General features: G+C 31.3%; 1 protein-coding gene across 11 annotated transcripts in view; it reads right to left on the bottom strand.

The window, feature by feature from the left end:
- PPIP5K2 (diphosphoinositol pentakisphosphate kinase 2) overlaps window positions 1-22,687 on the bottom strand; it is a 67,295-nt gene that overhangs the window by 34,939 nt on the left and 9,669 nt on the right. For 8 of the 11 annotated variants that reach the window (XM_053911185.2, XM_053911181.2, XM_053911191.2 and 5 more), the window contains 17 exons: window positions 21,030-21,225; window positions 18,485-18,575; window positions 17,137-17,222; window positions 15,910-16,064; window positions 14,566-14,667; window positions 13,009-13,170; window positions 11,515-11,636; window positions 10,257-10,358; window positions 9,113-9,199; window positions 8,297-8,376; window positions 8,104-8,209; window positions 7,050-7,135; window positions 4,968-5,093; window positions 4,704-4,825; window positions 4,252-4,434; window positions 1,533-1,674; window positions 457-680 (listed from right to left, as the gene is read on the bottom strand). In XM_053911185.2, the coding sequence (XP_053767160.1) occupies window positions 457-680; window positions 1,533-1,674; window positions 4,252-4,434; window positions 4,704-4,825; window positions 4,968-5,093; window positions 7,050-7,135; window positions 8,104-8,209; window positions 8,297-8,376; window positions 9,113-9,199; window positions 10,257-10,358; window positions 11,515-11,636; window positions 13,009-13,170; window positions 14,566-14,667; window positions 15,910-16,064; window positions 17,137-17,222; window positions 18,485-18,575; window positions 21,030-21,225 (2,172 nt within the window). The remainder of the gene's footprint in view (window positions 1-456; window positions 681-1,532; window positions 1,675-4,251; window positions 4,435-4,703; window positions 4,826-4,967; window positions 5,094-7,049; window positions 7,136-8,103; window positions 8,210-8,296; window positions 8,377-9,112; window positions 9,200-10,256; window positions 10,359-11,514; window positions 11,637-13,008; window positions 13,171-14,565; window positions 14,668-15,909; window positions 16,065-17,136; window positions 17,223-18,484; window positions 18,576-21,029; window positions 21,226-22,687) is intronic. The other 3 variants (XM_053911187.2, XM_053911207.2, XM_053911217.2) reach the window with 1 other exon arrangement.

The raw sequence follows: 22,687 nt of genomic DNA, 5'->3' as shown, positions 1-22,687 counted from the left end.
GCTTAGGCATAATGTTGTGTAAAGATTCCCAAGATTTCAAAGATAAATAACTTATCAAAGAAAAATAATTTTGGAGATGTCTTCAAATAAGTTATCAGACTATTGTATAATTTAATGTAATAGCATTAAAGGATAATTACTGTAATACAGGTACAGAACAGGTGAGCATTACAAATTAACTTTAAAAGATACAAATTATGTTTCAAATCCTTCCTAGCCATTCTAACCTTTAGTGTTTCTCAAATCACAATTCTTTAAAATCTGCATTATAAATATTGAAGTTACAAGGAGATGGTGAGAAATTTCTTCAGATATTTAAGCACCATACCAGAAATACATACACACAAAGTAGAAGAAATTATCTAAAACACCACAAGTTTGTAATGCTCACCTGACAGACATTTACGAAGTATCTATACAACACTGTAAGAAAACTGATTGCTAGGAACTACCTACCTGAGGGATAACAATATCTGCTAATGCCTTCGAAAGCCTATACAATTCCATTGTATTTTCTAATTTCAAGGAACCGTTATGCTGGACATCGTACTTTATACAGTCATATATGTCAGGGATTTTACTAATGTCGTATCTTCCATTCTTTGTTTTAAAGTCTTTCTCCAACTTGGACCATCTACGTAGCATAAGCTCTAATGTTTCACTATGGTACAGTTGAATATCTAAAACAACATAAAAAGTTTTAGTATATTAAAATTAAAAAATCATTATGAATATATGTTAAAAGTTGATAATCAGAAACTTTTTTGAATGTCAAAGATAAAATTGTTAAGAAGCTAGGAAATGTTTCCATGGGCATATAGTAAAAGTTGATAATCAGAAAAATTTTTTCATGTCAAAGATAAAACTGTTAAGAAGTTAGGAAATGTTACCATAGGCATATATAACTAACCACCACAGATTTTGTAGACTTGAATAAAGGTGTAAATACATAGGTTAAAAACTGGGTTTATAAAAGACTTTCCCGTATTTCATACACTTCAGTAACAACAACAACTATAACAAAATTCCTTTAAATACATTTTTAATTCTGAATTTTAAATTATTTTAATTAATTATTATTTACTATTTTTATTAAATTCACATAATTAACAGACTAGATGGTCATTACCAGAAAGAAACCTTAAAAATTAAATGGTTCAAAGGATCCACTTTTGCTAGCAAGCAATCCAAGATTCTAAAGTTGCCTAAGTAATTAACCAAGCTAGTCTCAGAGCCAGAGCCCACATCATCGTCCTGTTACTTGTTCATTCTTATGCCTATTGCTGTTTAGCTATACGGCAACGCTACAGAATTAACCAAATAAGAACGTTTTATCTCTTTCATGCTGCAATGGTTAAGAAAAGCCACTATATCTTAGCTATTTATTCTTTTCTTGGATATATACAATTCATACGTATATATAGTATGAGAGGCTTTATTTCTTAAATTAGTGCATCTTATTTTAAAATGTTTGCAGTAACTGAGTAGTAATTTTTATTTGTTTTATGCTCTAAGAAAAACATAATATTTACCTGATGATTTGGGATCTTCCATGCGATGTCTGATTTGAGAAGTCAAACTTTGTATCAAGGAATAAACTTTGTCACAGGTCTTCACAGGATTTTTAATCAAATGCATTGATTTAATAAGAGAAATGCTTCCAGATGGAGTAAGCTACAAATAGGTGAAGTATGTATTTTACATCTATTTATGACAATTGCCTAAGAGAACAACAAACAAAACTTCCCAATAGCTGAAGAATAATTCCATACCACAAATTAAGATGGCCCACAGCATACAGTTATAAGATCAAGGAGGAAATAAAAACCTTGGAATTTCATGTTAAAAAAAATTAAATCTTAGCTATCATGAGATTATCTAGAGAAAATAGAGCAGAAGTACTATAACAGACAATGACATTTTATTCTAACTTACACTGACAAATTGCTGACATAATATGAACAAATATGGCTCTAACCATTTGACATATATTTACATGTAATAATCCTAAGACTCTATTATCTTCATCTTTTTCCAGCTGAGGTACCTAGAATTTAAGCCCAAGATCAAACCACTAGCATGTGAAGAGTGGGATAAAAAGTGGATATAAAGCTGGTGCTCTTAAACACCAGGCTAATCCTCTTATGATAAGATTTTTACAAGCTAACAAAAGTCATTAATGACAACATAGTTTTAAATTCTAGTTTTGACACTGGGCTTGGTAAGTTATTTAACCCCATCAAATAAGTTTCTACAAATAATAAAAAAATTAAAATAGAATTTTACTTCTCATTATGGTGAACTAGGTAGTTTAAATGGCTAAATCTAACCATTGTAAATAAGTAAAAATCCTGGGCAAAAACTTCTATATTTCTGCTTTAAGGTATCTGAAAAATAATATAATAAAGAATTATAGAACCAGAACCCATACAGAGAGTGATTCTGGTCTTTAAGGCTGTTTCTGTACTGGAGACACTTGTTCATCTAGCACAGAGAGCAGAGCAGAGCAGAGCTTCCATAGTGCTGTTAGATTAAAGGGTCCCCAAGGTGGAATGCCGGTAAACTCTCTACACTGAAGGTTCAAAAAGTGAGGGTGAGTCAGAAGCAAACCAGCACACCAACAAACTGCAGATCAGGTTCAGGTCAACTGTTTACCCAGAAAGATCTGTTCCGAAACTAAATTAAGGCAGTCCTAGATTGCTATGTCCATGGGTACATAGAAGGAACAAATAAAAAACCTTATTGGAAGATGATATTTTATTTATTTCCACAAATAAAATGTCCAACCATAATTAAAGATATTCAGGCACACAAGAAAACTAGACATCATGAATATCAATCAGTAGAACAGACAAGAGAAAAGGAACCAAAGAGACTGACTCTAAGTAATATAATTATCAAGAACTAAAAAAGAAACTTCTTATGTTTAAGAGGATAAAAGAAAATACTGAAAATTATCAAAGAATTGCATATTACTGAAAAATGACAAAATTACACATAAAAAAGAAGCAAACAGAAATACTGAAATTGAAAACTACACTGGCTGAATTTACAGCACATCAGATACAGCCAGAGATAGACTTGCAGTAAATTACAGAGTGGTTACAAGATTTCATCAAGAGTAATGCACAGAGACAAAAGAATAAAAATTAAATTTTTTAAAAAAAGGATAAGAGAAGAGAAAGTTCTAGCAAACATACATGTGGAGACCCAGAAGAAAGTAACAGAAGCAATATTTAAAAAAATAAATAAAAATAACTATAAAGGACACATGGACAAAACCAAGGGGGAGGGTAAAAGCAAGAGAGGGAGGTGGGTTTGGCTGGGGTTGGGGGGAGTGGTGGGGGAAAAATGCAGACAACGGTAATTGAACAACAATAAAACAATTTTTTTTTAAATTAAAAAGAAAATAACACTTTCCAAAACTGAAACCAAAGATCCAATAATCCTATTAAATTATTAGCAGAATAAATTAAAAAGCAATTTACATCTAAACATAAAAGAAAAAAACTGCTAAAACCAAAGATAAAAATAAAATGTTAAGTAGCCAGAAGGAGTTATTTACAAAGAAAAAGAAATTATTGATGGTGCACAAGATCAAGAGCTAACTTCCCAAAGTAAACACTGCAAGCTAGAAGATACTGAAGCAACATCTTGATTCAATGAAAGAAAATGCCATTATAGAATTCTATACCCAGTAAAAATAAAATCCTAAGAGTAAAGTTTAAATAAAAACATCTTTGCCAAAAAAAAAAAATTAGAATTCACCACCAGTAGACTGGGACTAACAGAATTACTGTATTGTTCTTTAAACAGAAAGAAATGATGTTAAATGGAAACTCTGAAATTCAGAAAGAGTGAAAGGTAATTATATAAAGGGTAAATTCATAGGTAAATCTAAATAAATACTGCTTGTATAAAAGAATAATAACAGTGACACATTTGTGGGTCTTAAAATACACAGAATAAAAATAAACCATATTTTTGCAACAGATAAGTATTCTAGATGTGATAAGAATATAAAAAAGAGCAACACAGAAAGTCAGGCTGGCAGTGATTCCTAAGAGAGGGGGTTGCAATTGGGATAGGGGTACACAGGTGCTAGAGTTGTTCCAATGTTCTATTTCTCTACCTGGATGGTGGTAATTATGAGTATTTGCTTTATAATACAATAAAGGCTAATTTTATGTTTTTGCACTTTTCTTTGGTGTGTATAATATTTCACATGTAAAAGAGTTTGCTAAGACCCACCTTTTCATAATCTTCAGCAGTAAAATCTCTATCTTTCTGCAGTATTTCATGAAGCCTTGCTTTCACACGTTGCTGGCAACTGCTCAGAGAGTCACTGTCGCTATCCAGAAGCCCATTCATGTTTGCACTTTTTACCATCTGAACAAGAATGGGGGTAAGCTCTCCTTCCAGTGCCAAGAGCCCCTAAACATATTTAATAAAGCCAACATAGATTTAAAAGTTAGTATGTGAAATAATAGAAAGTATCATAATTATTTTGTTACATGCTGAATTTAATAGGGTATAAACTACTTACAATAAACAAACTTTATTAATAATACAGTTTATCACTGCCATTTCAGGGCTTTAGTTGGAAATTTCAAATTTGGAAACTTAAAATATTGCCTTAGTAAAAATATTTTAAAATGCAATATTAGATGAAAATTCTAGTAATTCTAAAAACAGGTGTATACCTTTGCAAAAGCAGCTGCAGTCATCTGCACTCGTCCTTCATCAGAGGCATATATTTTGAGGTCATGCCGGTAGGTACTATGTAATCTAAGTAAACCACAACCAGGAAATCCTGCATAATCTCCTGAAAATAAATCCTCAAATCACTTAAGCTATATTTTCATTTCACTGTATTTCTATAAATATTTAATAAATCTCAAAATAAGTGAAAGGCTTGAAAATACAATGTATAAATTTAACCAAATTAGAGAAACTCCAAGATTTACCTTGACCTCCAGGATACATACACCTGAAAGCTCTTCCAAGTTCTTCAGCCTGGACCCTGCCTGCAGGGGTTAGTTCTCCTCCCCATTTTAGAACCAACAGTAAGGATGGTTCTTCTCTTCGGCTGTCTAAGATACATGTGAATGGATAAAGCAAATGTCAAATTTGTTTCTTTTAAACAACCATATTTCAAGATTATTTTTCTTCTTTGCACTCTTCTGCAGTGGAATATGGCCCTTATGTATTATTTTGTTCCTTAAACCTACCTCTCTTTGTAGGTTGTTGCTTCTGTCAGAAATACCAAATTGTTCCATCAGTTAAAATCTCCCTAAGATTCTAAATGTCCTCCATACTGTCGGAATGACACTCTTTCCCAGTTTTCTGAAAGGAAGGATTGCTTCTTCCTTCACTGCTCTCACAGTGGTACGACAGCAACAGCACTTGCTCAAAGTATTTACGTGTGCGGCATTGGCTAGAGTAAGAGCGCCTCAACAACAGGATCCAGACCCTGTCTTTGTATCAAGAGGTGAAGTGAAGAAGGCAGATCCCTTTTTTGTGATTAGGACTCAGTGATTAGCATAACTTTTAGAAAGATGTGAGATCATAGAGCCTAATATTTATTGTAATTTAAATTTATGGATGAGATATACAAAAAAATGTAGCCAAGAGCAGCTTTTAAAATTGACTTGTGGAATGTTTAATAACTATGCTGTACATCTAAAACTAATATGATACTGTATGTCAACTGTAATTTAAAAATAAATAAGTAAAATAAAACTTGGAATTGTAAAATCTCTGTATTTCCCAGACCAAGTATTTTCTTAGACTCAAGAGGAGGTAACATAAGAGAGTGAGTTTCTATACTTAATTTTGACTTGCTCTTTGTCATGCCTAATATCTGTGTTCTTTTTCAGAAACAAAGGTAATTTTAAAATAAGCAATAGAAGTGCTAAACAACTTCACAGTGATGCATTAGAAGGAATATAACATCACTCTTTCCCCTGGGGCTAGTTAACAGTTACATGTGCTTGATCATGAAAACCAATATTAATTATGACTTTTTTTATTTATGGAATGTTTTTTAATCATAAATATTCAGATACAGGAAATTAAGCTTATTGTTATTAGTCACCAAGTTTGAGACGAGAACAAAACATCAAATTTTAAAATAAATATATAAAGTTCAAAATAATCAAACTTCGGTTTCCATGTAAGATAATCGTTTCTTCAACTTCTGTTAGTATAAATAATACAATTTTGAATATCCCAATAGATCAATCTTACCCTAAATATCCAATTACTCCCTTGGGATAGATTCTATAAGCAGAATTAAGGTCAAAGCATATGAACATTTTTTTGAAGTTTCTGATATACGGATATTGACAAATCACTGTTCAAAGAGTTATGTCAATTTATCCTCCTACCAGTAGACTAAAATCCTGCCACACTATATTCTCATCAGCACTTGTTATTACCAGTTTGAAAAAAAAAAGAATAAGACAACACTTTGTCAGTGTGACAGACAAGCGTGATTATTATTATTATTACTATATGAAGTTATTGGGTATCTGCATTTCTCCATGAAATAGCCTCTCTAACCTCTGCCCATTTTTCTTTTAAAAGGTAAATGCATTTATGGACTTTTGCTGACTTCTCTTAGAAGACTATTTTTATTTCAATGCTGATTTACTTGGTGGAGGAAAGCATCTATTTTACCACATGTTGTTTCTGTAATTTTTCAAATAGTCTTTTTATACTTTTTGAGCTTTCATCTTCCTCTAGCAAAAGAGGAAGGGGCTCATTAAATAACATTTATAAATAAATAAGCTTTCTGAAACACCCCTGAGTAATATGGAAGTCCTATCAGTTATCAAAATAATAAAATCTACCCTTTACTTAAAGAATGAAGAATAAAATGTATACTTTAGATAGAAAGCAATTAACTCAAGTCCATTAAATAGCATGCCAGTCCCTAACTATTAGACAGAACTGTTAGACAGAAAGGGTCCAAAGGTAATAAATCAACAATGAATAGAAAGTTCCTACATATAATGAAAACACAATCGGTATTAATAATGACATACCTTCCTCTTCACTAGATGTTTTAGGACAACCGTGAGGGAGATAGGTCAATTGCACCTTACGATTTATTCCAGAAAAATGGCCATACCTGTAAAACAAAATGGCAAGCGGAATGAACAATATTCAGGAAGTATTCAATATGACTTTCTGGAGAAAAACTAAAATCCACCCAGAGAAAAAACTAAATCGTACATATTAATGCCTCCTTCTTTTTGTAATTACCTTGTTGAATTCTTCAGAATATCCTAAAAAAATTATCTGTACCATAGGTAGTCATTCTAACCACCATCCAAATGAAAATACAAAAAAGCTTCTCTACAAAAGTTAGACAACTTTGGAAAGATAACAAAGTAGAGAAATATATAAAAATATGAACTATGTGTCTTAAAAAGATAAAGAAAATAAGAATTTAAAATCGTGAAGCTTAGAATAGGAATACTGGTGGTACCTGCTTGACCTGATTAAAACATAGTTCAAAATTATTATTTTTTAAAACAGCCCTGAATCTGTGGTCAAGTGAGCAATGTGTACTTCATCTTAAGTAGTACTTCAGGGAACATCCACATTTGATGTCATTTTTTCATCTTCTCATTAAAAGTAAGAGTAAAACTAAAACAATAACCATCAATACAACATCTGTTTTCTCACTGGTGAAAATAAAAATCTTCTTAATCTTTTTCATTAATGTCTCCTCAGCTACAGGGATGAAAAGCAAAAAGATCAAACTGTGAAGGAAATTAACATGAAAGGTCACATGTATTTTTATTTTCTTTTGTTTTTTTATTATTATTTTGAAAGGTTTTATTTATTTATTTTTAGAGAGACAGGAACAGTGGGAGAAGGAGAGGGACAGAAATATCAATGTGTGGTTGCGTCTCGCATGCCCACAACTGGGGACCTGGCCCACAACCCAGGCATGTGCCCTGCCTGGGTATCCAGCCAGTGACCCTTTGGTTCACAGGCTGGCACTCAATCCACTGAGCCACACCAGCCAGGGCATTTTTAAAAAGCATTACAAGTCTTTATCAAAATTAAGGGTTTCAGAAAGATACTCACATTTCTAACACTGTCTTAAGTTGTTCAAGTTTTGACTTGTTTTCTTCAATGTCAGAATCATTGTTCTGCCCCAGCTCCATAAGAAGTTGTCGTGCAATATCCAACACTTCCTATAAAATAAATTAAGACAGAATTAAATTTTTGTGTGACTTTGCCATTAGCAATTTAAAACTCAACAAGAAATCAAATGCACTTGCCTGTAATTGCTTTGGCTTTTTGAGTTTTAACTTCCCAGATTTATATCCATCACACTTTTCAAAAAGATCAAAAAATCTTATAAAAAAGACAGAGCACTATTAGTCATTTACAATAATTAATATCACCATATACTTAAATAAATTATCAGAAATAATAGATATAGAACTATAATGATAATAAATGATAGGTATGGGACTCGGGGTCTTTGGCTTTCAAATACTGTACTGTCTTCTCACCCTCCTTCACTATATCACGTTGCTTCTTTACTTTTACTGATAAACTGCATTTTCCTAAATCATATCAAACTAATAATCACTAGATTATTTTAAGTTTTCTCATGATAGAAACAACATATGATTATAATACAAAATGTGTTCTCTGAAGTCAAAACATATACATACATATTTTAAAATATCTGTTTCAACACATATTTAATGGCTCAAGTTTTACTATTTCCATGTCAGATATTAAATAGAAAAAAACAAATTTTCATTCTACTGATATTCTAGAAGGTTGGGAGGTTAATGATTGTCAAGGAGCAATATAAGAGAATAATGAACCAAAATTAAGTAGAACACCTTTACAACAATAAATGAAAATCAGATCAGACTGATGGTCATTCATGGACACTGCCAAAATAATTTTCAGATGTGATGTATACAACTATTTTAAATGGATTTGGTTTGCATCCAGTGGTCAAGAAATGGCGGTAAACAGTTTTTCTATATGATGTATTAATCAAAATAGAAAATCATCTATCAAAAACATTAAATTATCTCCTGAGTATTAAATTATTCCTCTTAAAACATACTTTTGATGCCTCACTTCCATCTTCATTTTTTGCTTTGGTGTTCGATCCCCATGACGTATGACAGCTATGACACATCTAAGTTCCATCCTGAAATTAAAACAAAAAAAACCCTTAATTTTCTACCAAAGATTCATGTTGTATAATTCAGAATAACACATCTAATTATTTATTTAGAGCCATCTCTTACCATTTCAAGATATTCCCTACAAAGAAAAGTACTTGTAACAACTGATTTTAACTTTATCAAATCAAACCCTAAAAAGGTTGTTACAAAGCTGAAGATGGAGTAATGCTAAACTATGAAATACCTCTAGAGATGATAAACTGCAATCCTAGACCTTCATTAAATACCTACTCTATAACAATAGTTATTATAGATTGAAATTTCATTCAATTAAAACATAATAAAGCTTTACTATGTTTATTTTGCCCACGTAAGAAGAACAAGTGTTTCCAAATCAAATTACTGGAAGATAAAACGGAATGCTAAGGTATAATTTAGTGTTTGCCAAACTGCGAGCCATAGAACACAATCCTGCAGGATTTTAAAAGTTACCTAAAAATACTTTGTGTTAAATAAATTTTAAAGTATGGGTTTAAAAACAAAATTAGATATTTTTGCCCCCCTCAGGACTTCTTAGAACATTTAATATGCTAATGTAAGTCTCTAACCAGTGAATGTGAAGATCACCAACTCACCTGAAGAACAGGTGAGTTTCAAGCAGTATCTTTCACTAGAATGTTATGAAACACTTTGGCAATATTGGCCCAATTAAATTTATCTCAAAATATAATTGTAAATGTTTTCTTCACATGCTAAGAGTGCCAAAGTTGTATGACCACCCACTATAAAGCTTTAAGTAATGTACCTGCTGTCACCTCCTTTACTTTTATGGTGTAATTCAACAGTTCTATAATTATCTAGGCATTTTTCAGGATTTCATTTGTAACAATATCAAAGATTTTTAGTCTAGGAGAACCCTTGTAAAAGCATATACTATATTGCTCCACCTGCAAAGTGAATCATATGAAAGCATCCCTACTAAAGTATCTAATAATCGTTCAGAAATTTAATCTTTACTGCAAGAGCACAGACTAATGGAGAAAACCCAAGGAGTTTCTAAGTGGGAATATTCAAACTTACATAGTTCCAGATGTGGTTGGTACAATGGGGATATCTTCAGCTTCCAAGGGTATTGACCAGGGGATATGAAATTGTGGGGCGAGCTCTCTCATCACAATATTGCTTTAAGAAAAAGAAAGGAAATCAAAAAGTAGTTCCTTTTAAGACAAACCTGGGTACTTAATGACAAATGATAGAGAATTACAGGAGTTAAAGTCAAACCATCTAGTAATTATGTGATAAAAGCACATAAAAAGCAACCCAAATAATCAATCTTGATCAAGAAAAATTAGATCAGCAGTTCTAAAGCTGGTGTATCAGAATACACAAATGGGATGCCATAAATTTGGAAGTATTTATTTATATACTTTAGTTTGAAAGATTAAGTCACAGTGGATTCAAATAACTAACTATAACTACATCGATCTATTTTACAAAGGTTCTAACATCCAAGATTATCTCCTCTATGTGGCCACTAATCATTTCTTACCAATTTATTGATCACCTATGAACTATTCTAAATACCAATGCCCATTTTTAACAAATTTCTAACATATTTTACTAATAGGGTTAACAATGGAAACTAATAGGGAAGTGGGTTTAAGTAATTATAAAGTATTTTTGTTTAAATTTCATATTTATTCATGCTAAAATTTAGTAAGCTGCCCCAAATTTCACTTTAAGTGTAAGTTCACAAATTTCTGAAATATGTAATAAAAGCTGGCTCCACATTTTAAAGAGTAAGTTTCTATGGCTTTGTCATATATACTTTCAAATGGTTTAAAAATAGTTCTCGCCTTGCAAGTCTTCTAAATCAAGTTATAAGAAAACAGGTCAAAGAATATGAAACTGGCATTTCCATCAGCAATAATTTCTTTTACATTCACCTGATAATTTCATGAGAAAGATCTTTAAGTAAATGCTTTTAGAAAGTATCATCATCCAAAAGAATCCTGAATTCTAAATATTTCTATTTCACTCTGGTTATTTATTTCATGAATGTTAATTTTGTGCCATATAAGGAAAACGAAACTATAGCATTTCTAAATCTATAAAGTTAAAATACCTCTAAGATGTTATCTATTCTGGTCATAAATCTACCTTTGATAACACAAAGTATAATTCATGAGTTCACATGTTTTTGGAGATGTCATCTTATGAACAATGATTTCTACTGTGGAGTGCTAACAAAACCCTAATCATTTGATGTTTACAATTATTTATTTTCTGAATAACTAGTGTGCATTAGCTGTAACAAAGATAAAGAAAATATTCTTACCCAAGTATTTTTGCACAATCATCATAGTATTTCATGGAATTTTTCACAAAACTGAAGCCATTGACATCACAGACATAGGACTGTCCATTGGCCCGTAATAAATCAAAGCCACAAACTGTTTGCTATTTAAAATAAATTACAAACTTTGAAGTTCCATTTGAATTAAGATTCACAATTTTCCAGTCTTACTAGAACAGATCAAATTTTATAAATGCCTAAAAGTGTATTAGTTACTATTTACTAGTTTACTTCATAATAAGTAAAAAAAAAAATTTACTTATTTGTAACTTGAGTAGTCTGAAAATAGACACTGTAACTCATGCTATATAATCATTACCACAAAGCAGATGTGGGACAATAATGTTTAAGGAACAAGGGAGGCCAAAAATATTGCATATTTTACCCAGTTCCTCATCTTAATTTTAAAGTCTTTGATAAATTTTGCACTAGCAGAAATAATATCACTTTAATCCCCCCCAAAAACCCATAATGGAAAAACAATTTTAAAGATATATCCTGGAGGAAATATCCAATTATCCCTCTGAATCTTTTAAACCCTGACAAGCACACACTTGTGCACATACGAAATAAATTTATTTGGGATAACAAAACAGTTCAAGCTCCAGAAATTTCCTTGTCTTCTATTTTATATTCGAATCATCACATATCGGTACAATGTGATTTTAAGTCATGGCTTTTGGAATCTTGGAAATATAAGTTAAAAAGATGTATATGAAGTTAGTAAAACATATTTATAGGCTAATATTCCTTCCATGAATGAAACTTCAAATTATTAAGGCATAAAGAATTTATTTATTATTTACTAACCAATAATACATACTCATTTTTAAGTTACATTTCCAAGGCAAAACTTCAAAAAGGTAAAAATTATCCTTTATTAGACACAAGTCACACAACTTCTATTTAAATATTTATGGTAGTAAAAGCCTAACAATATAGATTAACTGAGGGAATTAATCAAATGTCAGAAATAAAGTTTCCTGTAAGAAATAAATTTGTATTGCTTTTATGAACATATTTCATCATCTGTATAGGGCCAAAAGATTGGTTGTCAAGGCTACAATACTGAGGACCCTTGTTACTCAAAAACAAACAAATAAAAGTTAATCAATACTATGAGTAAAAAATATTTGCAACCAGTTTTAGTTTTAATATGTGAAACAATACCCCTAAACACTAGGTAACTCTACTGTTAGTTAAGGTTTCCTCTGTAATTTTAATTTCTGAATAAATTAACAAAGTTCCCTTTTATATAACACAGATAGAACACAGGAACACAAAGGCCTTCATTTATTATATATTTGTATTATTGGCATATAAGAATCCCTTGAAGAGTAGATAAATTGTCCAGATATCACTTATATTTTCTCAGCTTACTTCTCCTATTACAAGCCCAAATAACAATTATTTTACTCAGCAAAGAAAATTAGGATTCCCTTAACAAGGGTCTATATGGGCTGTATAACATCTTACCTTAAATGCAAGGCAGACTTTCCAAGCAATTAATTTCTCTCGTGCATTAAGAATAACAGGGTATCTCACTTCTTTTCCTTCACTATCTCGTTCTACTTTGCCATCCAGTGCTGGAGATTTTCGAGCTTCAGCATGGGCATAATCTGGACCCACTGTATAAACCTTTCAAAAATGTTGAAGTATATATTTTATTAAAACATATAGCAGCAGACAACAAATTCAAACAAAAAATAATCAATGAAAAATACTTCAGTCTCCAAGCTATGCTTTTACACATCTTTCTACTTAGATGCCAGACTTTTTAACATTTTTTGAAGAAGTTATAAATAATTAATTATATGGCAGAACTGGTAGGGTAGGTACAGTTCTATTCTCTATGGCAAAAAATTACACTGAGCATTACGAGGGAGTACGAGGATGTGTATGATGTGACTCCTCTCAAATTGTCTCAGTTTAACAAAGGAGAGGTACAAATTACTATGAAAACATTATGGAAGGAAGAAACTGCCAAAAGAAGGTTTAAAAAAGGGGGTGGTAAGGATAGCATAAATTTGAAGGCAGGCAAGAGAGGAAAAAGTGCCTTAAGCAAAGGTGGTAAACACAGACAGGGCAAAAGCATGAAAACAGCACAAGGTATTCAGGTAAGAGTAAGTTATTTGGGACAGCTTATACTGGAAGAAATAAGAGTCACAGGACAGACAGAGGGAAGAGTGTGAAATAAATACCTTGTATGCCAGCTTTATGAATCTGATTATTATCCTGTGGTCAGTGAGGATCCACAAGAAAATTTGTGTGTGTGTGTGTGGTTACTTTATTATTTTTTTGAAATTTAAAAAAAATTTTATTCAGTTACAATTGTCTGCATTTTCTCCCCATCCCTCCACCCCACCCCAGCCAGTCCCACCTCCCTCCCCCACCTTTACCCTCCCTCTTGATTTTGTCCTTGTGTCCTTTATAGTAGCTCCTATTTTTAAGGAGAGGTTCATGACCAGGTTTAAGAAGAAACACTCTGGTTAGACAGACTGGAAAAAGGTAAAGCAATGAAGGCCTCATTTGTCACCAACAGAGTTTCGACAACCCATTACAGTTGTTGCATATCTCACAGCACCATCTACGCTAAGCAGTGCCGGGAAACTGTGATGGCTACCAGGCCCTCACCCACTGTATTTCATTACCTAATGTCCTTTTAAAGAAGCATACATGTTATTATATCACAAGTTGGTTTTTAAATATTTTGATAACTTTGTTTCAATAAAATTTATCTCCTTTGTAATCTTGTATGATTTATTTTAATCATTTAAGAACATTATTCTAAAAAGAAATTACTTAAAAAATGGTCTATAGGCTTCACACTGCCAAAGGCATTTGCGGTACAAAACAGATGAAGAATCTGTTTTGAATGAATCCTTTCATTCAAAAAGAAACAGATGAATCCTTTATCAAAAAGAAATAGAGTCAGAACACAGGTTAGACATAACTAACTAAAGGGTAACCTATTTTCTGATATCATTGGTAAACTCCAAATACAAAATTAAAATATAATTTAATCAACCCTACCTTAACATCAGTACCATCTGTAGGCATGAACTCTTCATATATATATGAGCCTGTTTTTCGTACATTGCTTTCTGGGGAATAAACGCTGCTTCTACTGCCAATCTGAAAACAAAAGATGCCCATCAACATAAAAACTAAAGTAGTACCTTCATTTTCTTAATGCAACCATTTGGCATCTATTTCCATCTTAGACAAAAAATTTTTAATCCACAAATATTTAACAACACTATGTAGCTGACACTGTATTTTCTGCTGTAATTTCAACTTACATGTAAGTTAAATTGCATTAAAATACAATGAACAGTAAGAATAAAGTTTCTAAGATTCAACCATATTGCAAGTAACTTCAGTTTGTTCATTTTTACCACTACAGAATTTTCCACTGTACAAATATACCATAATTCATTCACTCTCCTATCAATATATATTTGGGTTGTTTTCAAAGCTTTAGCTAGTAGAACAACGTTGCTTTGAGCATCCTTAAAAGCGTCCCTGTGGTACATGTGTGCTACAGTGTTTTTAAGGTATATACTGGAAATGGAACTGCCAGGTGATAGAACATGCCCTCGTTCAATTTGCAAAGGTAATGGCAAAGTCATTTATAAACTGTCTGAACAATTTAGTTACTCTCCAGCAATGTATGACAGTTCCCACTGCTATATATCCTTGTCTGTATTTGGTATTATCAGACTTTCTAATATATGCCACTGTAGTGGATATAAAACAGTAACTCATCATGTTCTTACTTTGCATTTCCATAAAGAAATTTTTTAAGCATGCATGTCAATTTTTCATCCTGACACATTACTAAAATATGTTGCTAAGAGGCTACTCTAATTTGCTTTCCTGCCAACATATGGGCTTGTGTTTGTTTTCCAACTACCTCCATCTTTTTGATCTTTGCCAATACAAACAGTAGTTCAATGTCATTATCTTTTATATCTGATTTGCATTTATTTGATGGGGGGGCAATGTTGAGCATACTCAAATGTATGTAAAAGTTATTGGTATTACTTTTTCTATGAACTATCCATTTTGGAGGCCATTTTTATAAAAGACTGCTGATCTTTACCTAATTTTTTTTTATATGATAGATATGTAAATGGAAGGTGGAAGAAAAATCAACTTCCTGGTATTTTGTAGGCAGAAATTTTGCATAAACAATATTAAGTAACTAAAATGATGGCTTGCTTTTCTAATAAAGTATGATATCAGTTTTAATAATTTATATCTAAATGATACATTCTTACTTAATCACAGTTTTAATAAATACTTGATTACTTTTAGTAAAATTTATACAACAATGCATGAAGAACAGCATTCACTAGGATAACAAAGGTTTACCTTTCGAAAAAGTCTTTGACTTCCACCACCGGCAGATGTTGGATAATAAATGTAAACATTGTGATCTTCTGCACTGACTGGCTTTTCTACAAATGGCTTTTGGAAAACTTCCCCATTTACTTCTACATGATCTTCCCCTTCAATTAGACTGCATTCTATAAATCAAACATAATAGCAAGAAAAATTACATATTGTATATTATCTAGATATATTATCATTATTGAGAACTTTTTCTTATTTAAATAAAAATTACGAAGAAAAGTAACCTTGGATAAAGTGCTGATTTGGTTTTAATTAAAAACACTTATACAAATAATATGTACCAACATTTATGATATATGGCATTAGGCACTATAGTTATTCTTTAAAACCTTATGAACCTGCCATTTACCACCCCAAAGAAGTCAAAGTTGGATATGAAGTAATGCTTACAAGAAAGATCGAGAAATAACCCCAGAATGCTATTATTTCCTAAAAAACATATGGGATCACTCATATCACAAATACCACAAAACATGAAATTATTTAATTTAAAAAGTAACTGATATGCAGAGTAAGCAAGCAATCCAATCACAAAGTAAATTTTTCACCTCTAGACAAACAAGAAACTTCTGTTACAGATAATAAATGCTATAACTGTGTATTAATAAAAATTACTTTAAGGTAAAATGAAGTTATAAAAATTTGCCCAAACACTGTTATCAGAATATTAAATCTTAATACAGACACACATTTATCTTGCCTTTTTAGACAAAGTTATATATAGCTTACGTACTGTTTTAGGTAACCAGGAAAATGAAGCAAAGGGTATTTTAAAGTATTAATAAATAGCAATATTTCAAAATTCCTAGTCATCAGAAATTTAATTGTGCCACCTCAGCATTAAGTTTCTAATCTTTAATGCAATAGTCATAGACGGATCACTTGTTTACCCCTAATCAATACAAATTTATGAAAGCATGTGATTTAAAATTTTTTTATGATTCTCGGAGACATGTCATATATAAACCAAAGAAAAATAGGATCTATAACTCCTAAATTATTAGCCTTGTAGCTCAGTATCACATTTTTAACTGAATACAATGCTTGTTTATTTGGATCATTAAAAAAAAATTGAATAGAATACTTTGAGTTCTTTATATTCCTTCCACTTAATTATAGAAGGGAAGTGGCTCGAAAGTATATTAAATGACAGAAAACAGCTTGCTTAAAATCTCTTACTGTTACCTTTGGGATTATTTGGGTCACGGTTCAAAATTGCGTAACGAGGAAGTAAAATACCTTCAGCTTGAAGGATACTATATACTTCCCTCCTGTAGAAAAAGAAAAACAAACATCTTGATTGTTTTACAGCTGCTTCACAAGTATATCATTGTACGGTTCATAAGTATATCACTGTTTTACCACTAAAGAAGGAATGAAAATTAAGATTTTTTATATAAACAAATATGTTATTTAAAATATTGAAAAAATATATCACAAATATTCAGCAATTAGAACAAAAATGTATGCATAATATATTAGGTGGCATATTAAAATACTAATTTTTAAAAATTGAGAATGTGAATGTATATAAAGGAATGTTTAAATAAAGTCGCTATGTTGCGATGACATAATATTACCTAACCATTCATACTCTATATAAATTTAATAACATGGGAAAATACTGACAGTATAAGAGAAGAGTTGTCCTAATTTTGTAAAATGTGAGTGCATGAATGTATTGCTTTCTATATGAAGAAATATGGTAGATATAGTTGCAGGGTTAAATGTCTTTCTTTATATTTTGATTTTCTTAAAACAAATAGGCATTTACATATAGACATATATTTATATTTATAATGCATAAACATGCATTAATATGTAAACCTAAAAAAATGTGTTAAAATTTTAGATATTAATAGTGTTACCATCTAAAAGAATAGTAAAAAACAAAAATGGAAAAACCAAATAACTATACGGCCATAAACTTTATAAAGTATTTTCATATATATAATCTCATATTGTAATGCTAACACAAAAAACAGAATGCTAGTGAAATTATAAGGGTAGCTATCAGAGTGAAACATCAATTAAATGAAATACATAAATATTTATATTTTACCATTTCTCTTGGAAATCCATGTTTTTGGATTTCCAAGAGAAATGGTATGCCTATTAAATGAATGCTAAGATATATAGTGAAATATTTTTTAAAAAGTTACACTTCATCAATAAAAATCACCAAGTGATAATGACTGAAGGCCTAATTTCCTCATCAGTCATATGATAAACTGTTTATCATTTTCATGGTTTTAGTAGGATTTGGAAATTAAACAAACTTGGTCTAAGTCTAGTTCCGCTACTTGTAGAAATACTTGTGACTCTGGGCAAATTAATTAGTATCTCTAGTTCTCAATCCTCTTCATCTATAAAATTGGGTATGAATACCTACTTCTAAGGATTATTTCAAGGATACCACAAATTCATGTATATGAAAACACCTGATGCCATATCTGCTTATAGTTGACACAACTTACACTAAGTCAAAGTTAGTTTTCCTTCCCTCAGTTCGGCCAGCTTCACACTCACTCACCTATCTTGTATGAGATACTGCATGTTCAAGTCATTGATTACAAATGGGTTCCTGAGTTTTGCATAGGCAACTGCTTTGTCCAGTGGAAATCCTGAGAACATATATCATTAACATATTCTGAACAATCTCAAGATAAGTTGACATCCATAACTTTATCAAGTTGAATTTAAACCACCTCCCATAAAAGTAGAATTTCATTAGGCATATAACTGCTTTCTATAAAGACATGGAATAATTCAACAAATAAAACTTGATTTAATGTGTACTGTTAAATAAACCTTATTTTCTCCTAATTACCTTGATTGATAAGGCACAGCAATCCATATATAACCGAATTTAGAGCACTGACATGTTAGGCACTGTTTAACTATTCAGTCACCTGATAAAAGGTACGACTGCCTCATAAACAAATAGAAATCTCCACATAAATAAGTGTATCACAATCACCTGGTGATTTTTAAAAAATATTCAAAACTCCCCCCTCACTAAAAATATTTTGGTGCTTATATCTATAAATTAGCTGATAGTTCAAATTCACAGACAACGGATATATGCTCAAAATACAAAATACGTGAGCAGAATAACGCTTGCTGTTACTAGGTCAATGTTAAAATATCAGATATTAACTACCTAAAATTTCTAGACTTCGTTAAAATTACTAATTATAATGAAAACAAACCAAATGGCTAATACAGTCTTAAAAAATCTAAAAAATTTTAATGATTATATGTCACTCTTTGTGCTGACAGAAATCTACAATTTTATCCATCAATTTGTATTATTCAGAGAGGCAGTAAACCAGAGGTTAAAAGCATAAACCAGAGTTCAAATCCTGGTTCCTTCTTTCATTAGCTATGTGATCTTGAACAAATTTATTTAACACCTCTAAACCTCTGATTCCGGGCTGTAAGTGGGTATTATGTCAGTCTTACCTAGTAGGGTTTTTGAGGAATTAAATAAAAGTGTATATAAAACACAACATAATATCTGGTACAAAAAATGCTCAATAAATGGTAACTGTTATTATTCCTTAAATGACAACATTTTAGTGAACATTTTATCTAAGGAAATGCACAAAAATCAGCATGCATGCATAACTTTAGCATTTAACTATAGTATACGACAGTACATCTGTGAAGACCTGTATTTTATAGCATTACTAGAATAGTTAGGAGTATTAAAGCATAGTAAAATTAAAACAAAACAAAAATCTACAGTCAACTAAAGACTCATTCCAAAATTCCTTAGTTTCAAAAATTTAAATAGAATTACCCAATACCAACAGTCACTTGACCACAAATTATAAATCCTTCAAGTTTTATGAAGACTCTCAGAAGAATTCTTCACTTGCAAAGATGTCTCAATGTCTGATTTGAAGCCTCCTAAAATAATTCAGCAACAGTTCCTTCCCTGCTTTTGTTATTAAAGAGGAACTTTTTTTCCTTATCAAAAGACAGCACATGAGCTATAACTTTAGATAGTGCCTAATTTTAATAGGCAAGTAGGTTTTGCAGAGATAACCATGTGGTAGTAAGGGAAGAACACCTTTTCCTCAAGGACAAGCAAATGTTAAGATTCTCTGAAATGATGAACTTCAGTCTATAAAGAAGAACAGGCAGGGCCTTGGTTTCTCTATGAAATAATAAAAATCAATATAGGCCATAGGAGCAAAAAGGGTCTCAATCCTTCTTGCTGAAGGAGATGCTTCTTGAACACCTAACTAAAATCAGACTTTAACACAGCTGGGGACTACATATTTTGGTAATAAGAACGATATAATATGAACACATTTATAAATGAATGCAAATCTCTATAATTCTTTGTGAGAAATTCACTTAATTTACAGAGTCTTAGATTATAAATTTTCAGATATACGCCTAATAATAATTTTGATTAGTATACATACCATGAAGTACTACTTTACTATGAAGTAATACTGAAGCTTAATTGATATTTCAGTTTGATTATGGAAGACAGCCAGTAAAATCTAAATTCAAATATTAAGTTCTTAAGAAAGAAATAAAGTATAAATATGTACAGGAGAAATGAAAGATCATTTCCTATATGGCAAAAGCATAAGGGATTAAAATACGCAGTAATTCAATAATTTATCCTAAAAATCCTAGAGTCGCAACCAAAGATACATTTGAGGAGTTCATCAAAATCTTATTTTTAATAGTGAAAACTGGAAACCATCTAATTGTTAGGATATTGGATACATATGTTATAGTATACCCACACAATGACACCCTATAACACCTTTAAAAAATCAGGTTTTGGAAGAATGATATGGAGTAAAAAAACTTCTGATCTAATTAATGAAAAAATTAAATACAAAATTACATATATACTGTAATACTAAATGTTTCTAAAAATATATACAAAAAAAGGTTGGCAAGAAATATATCAAATGTTAATATCACTTATCTGAGAGAGTAGATAAGTATAATTTTATTTTTCTAATTTACCTAATATTCTACAATTAATACGTATTAGTTTTAAAATCAGAGAGAATAAAAGAGTTTCCCTTCCCATTCTTTAATACCTTTAGAATGGAAAGAAATAAGACAATCACATAAAGGCCAGTTTTCCACTGGTTCATTCAAAATAACATCCTCTTCAAATACTACTACTGTAATATATTTAAATAAGGAGATCCGTTCAAGAATTTCCTTCATTGGTTTGGATTTGGATTTCTTTGCCATGGAACATATTCCAACCACAATCTGCCTTTCCGGTGGCTAAAACAAAAAAGAAATAAAAAATCAGGTTGACTTAATAAGAATCTGCAGTACAGCTATCTTAAATCTTTTTCAGAAGTAATTGAGGCATATGATGAATCAATAAAAGTGACACGATAACCAAAAAAAGTCATTTTTAAAATTATATCATTATTATACACACTTTACAAAATAATGTTTCTACTATTTAAAAAATTTTAAAACAAAAAATTTTAAGAACATTGTTACTATTTTCTTTCAAATTTAAAATGTAAATACACTTTTAATTGTCCCCAGTATTTATTTACCTTCCTCACACCAGAAAGGGGCAAATAAAAGCCGAACCCTATCTAATCCAAGCACAAAGGCCAGTGGGAGTGAGATAAAGAATTCTCTTGACTAAACTAAGATATTGTTCTGACTAAAGCTACACAGTATTAAACTATTTTTGTAGATTGAGCTCAACCATTAGTTGGTCAACTATGACAACCTGGAAGGAAATTTTGGAGAAAGCCACACTGCCGCAGGGGTGTGGATGTTCTCTGACACCCCACCTTCATACTCTAAAACTCCTGTTTAATGGTGGCGTTCATCTCCAGCACCCCTGCTGCTATTCAAAGGCTGAAACTCAGCCTAAACTAAAAGAGCATAAAGTGGAAATAATTAATAACTATGAGTAGCTCACAGGTTTATAAAATTGCTCAAGATTTATTAAAGTCTTTGCATTCAGGTGCTTAGTTTGTATCAAATATAGAAAGCAGTGCCGCACTGGGCTCAAATTATACCAGAGTTACAAAGTTTTACTAGACTTTTCCTTATTATAACTCTAAAAATAAAACTGGATAACATCAGAATAAAATCGTTATTCCTCTTTAGTCTAGAATTATATTCCTTCATTGCTCTAATCATATAAAATTCAAATTGGTTCTGGATTTGACTATAAACCCCTAACCTCTCTGGGATGGTCCCTTATTCAGTTTTTTCCTGCTAAAAAACCTTGACATAGCTCCTTATGATGTTCCTAAAGTAGATCTCTTAGACAAAAATACCCTACCTAACATTTCATACTTGTTTACAGTTTTAAAAAAATAAAAGCTAGTATGTTAAATTTTGTTTACTTATTAAAGATCTATTTAATGAATATATCTGATCATTGCCTAGGATGAATAGAAAACATTCACATTTAAAATGTACAAATAAACCTGCATTAAGAAAAAAAAATTACCGGGGCTTCTAGTTAAGATGCAGGTGTAGGTAGACATGCCTCGCCTCATTGCACAACCATAAGAAGGAACGCAGCTAACTTAAAAACAAAAAGCACCCAGAACTGCCTGAAATTACCTAGAAAAAACCCAGAACTGTATGGAAGTCTGACAATCAGGGACGTAAAGAAGCTATATTCATCCATATGGGTAGGAGACCAGGAGACAGGGAGTCTGGGCAGACAGGTTTTGATGTGGTAGCGGCGATCCAGAGGTGGACA

This window comes from Desmodus rotundus, chromosome 1 (assembly GCF_022682495.2).
Source record: "Desmodus rotundus isolate HL8 chromosome 1, HLdesRot8A.1, whole genome shotgun sequence".
Classification (NCBI taxonomy): Eukaryota; Metazoa; Chordata; class Mammalia; order Chiroptera; family Phyllostomidae; genus Desmodus; species Desmodus rotundus.
Note: the sequence above shows the minus strand (reverse complement) of the source record. Positions and strands in the feature narration are given on the sequence as shown.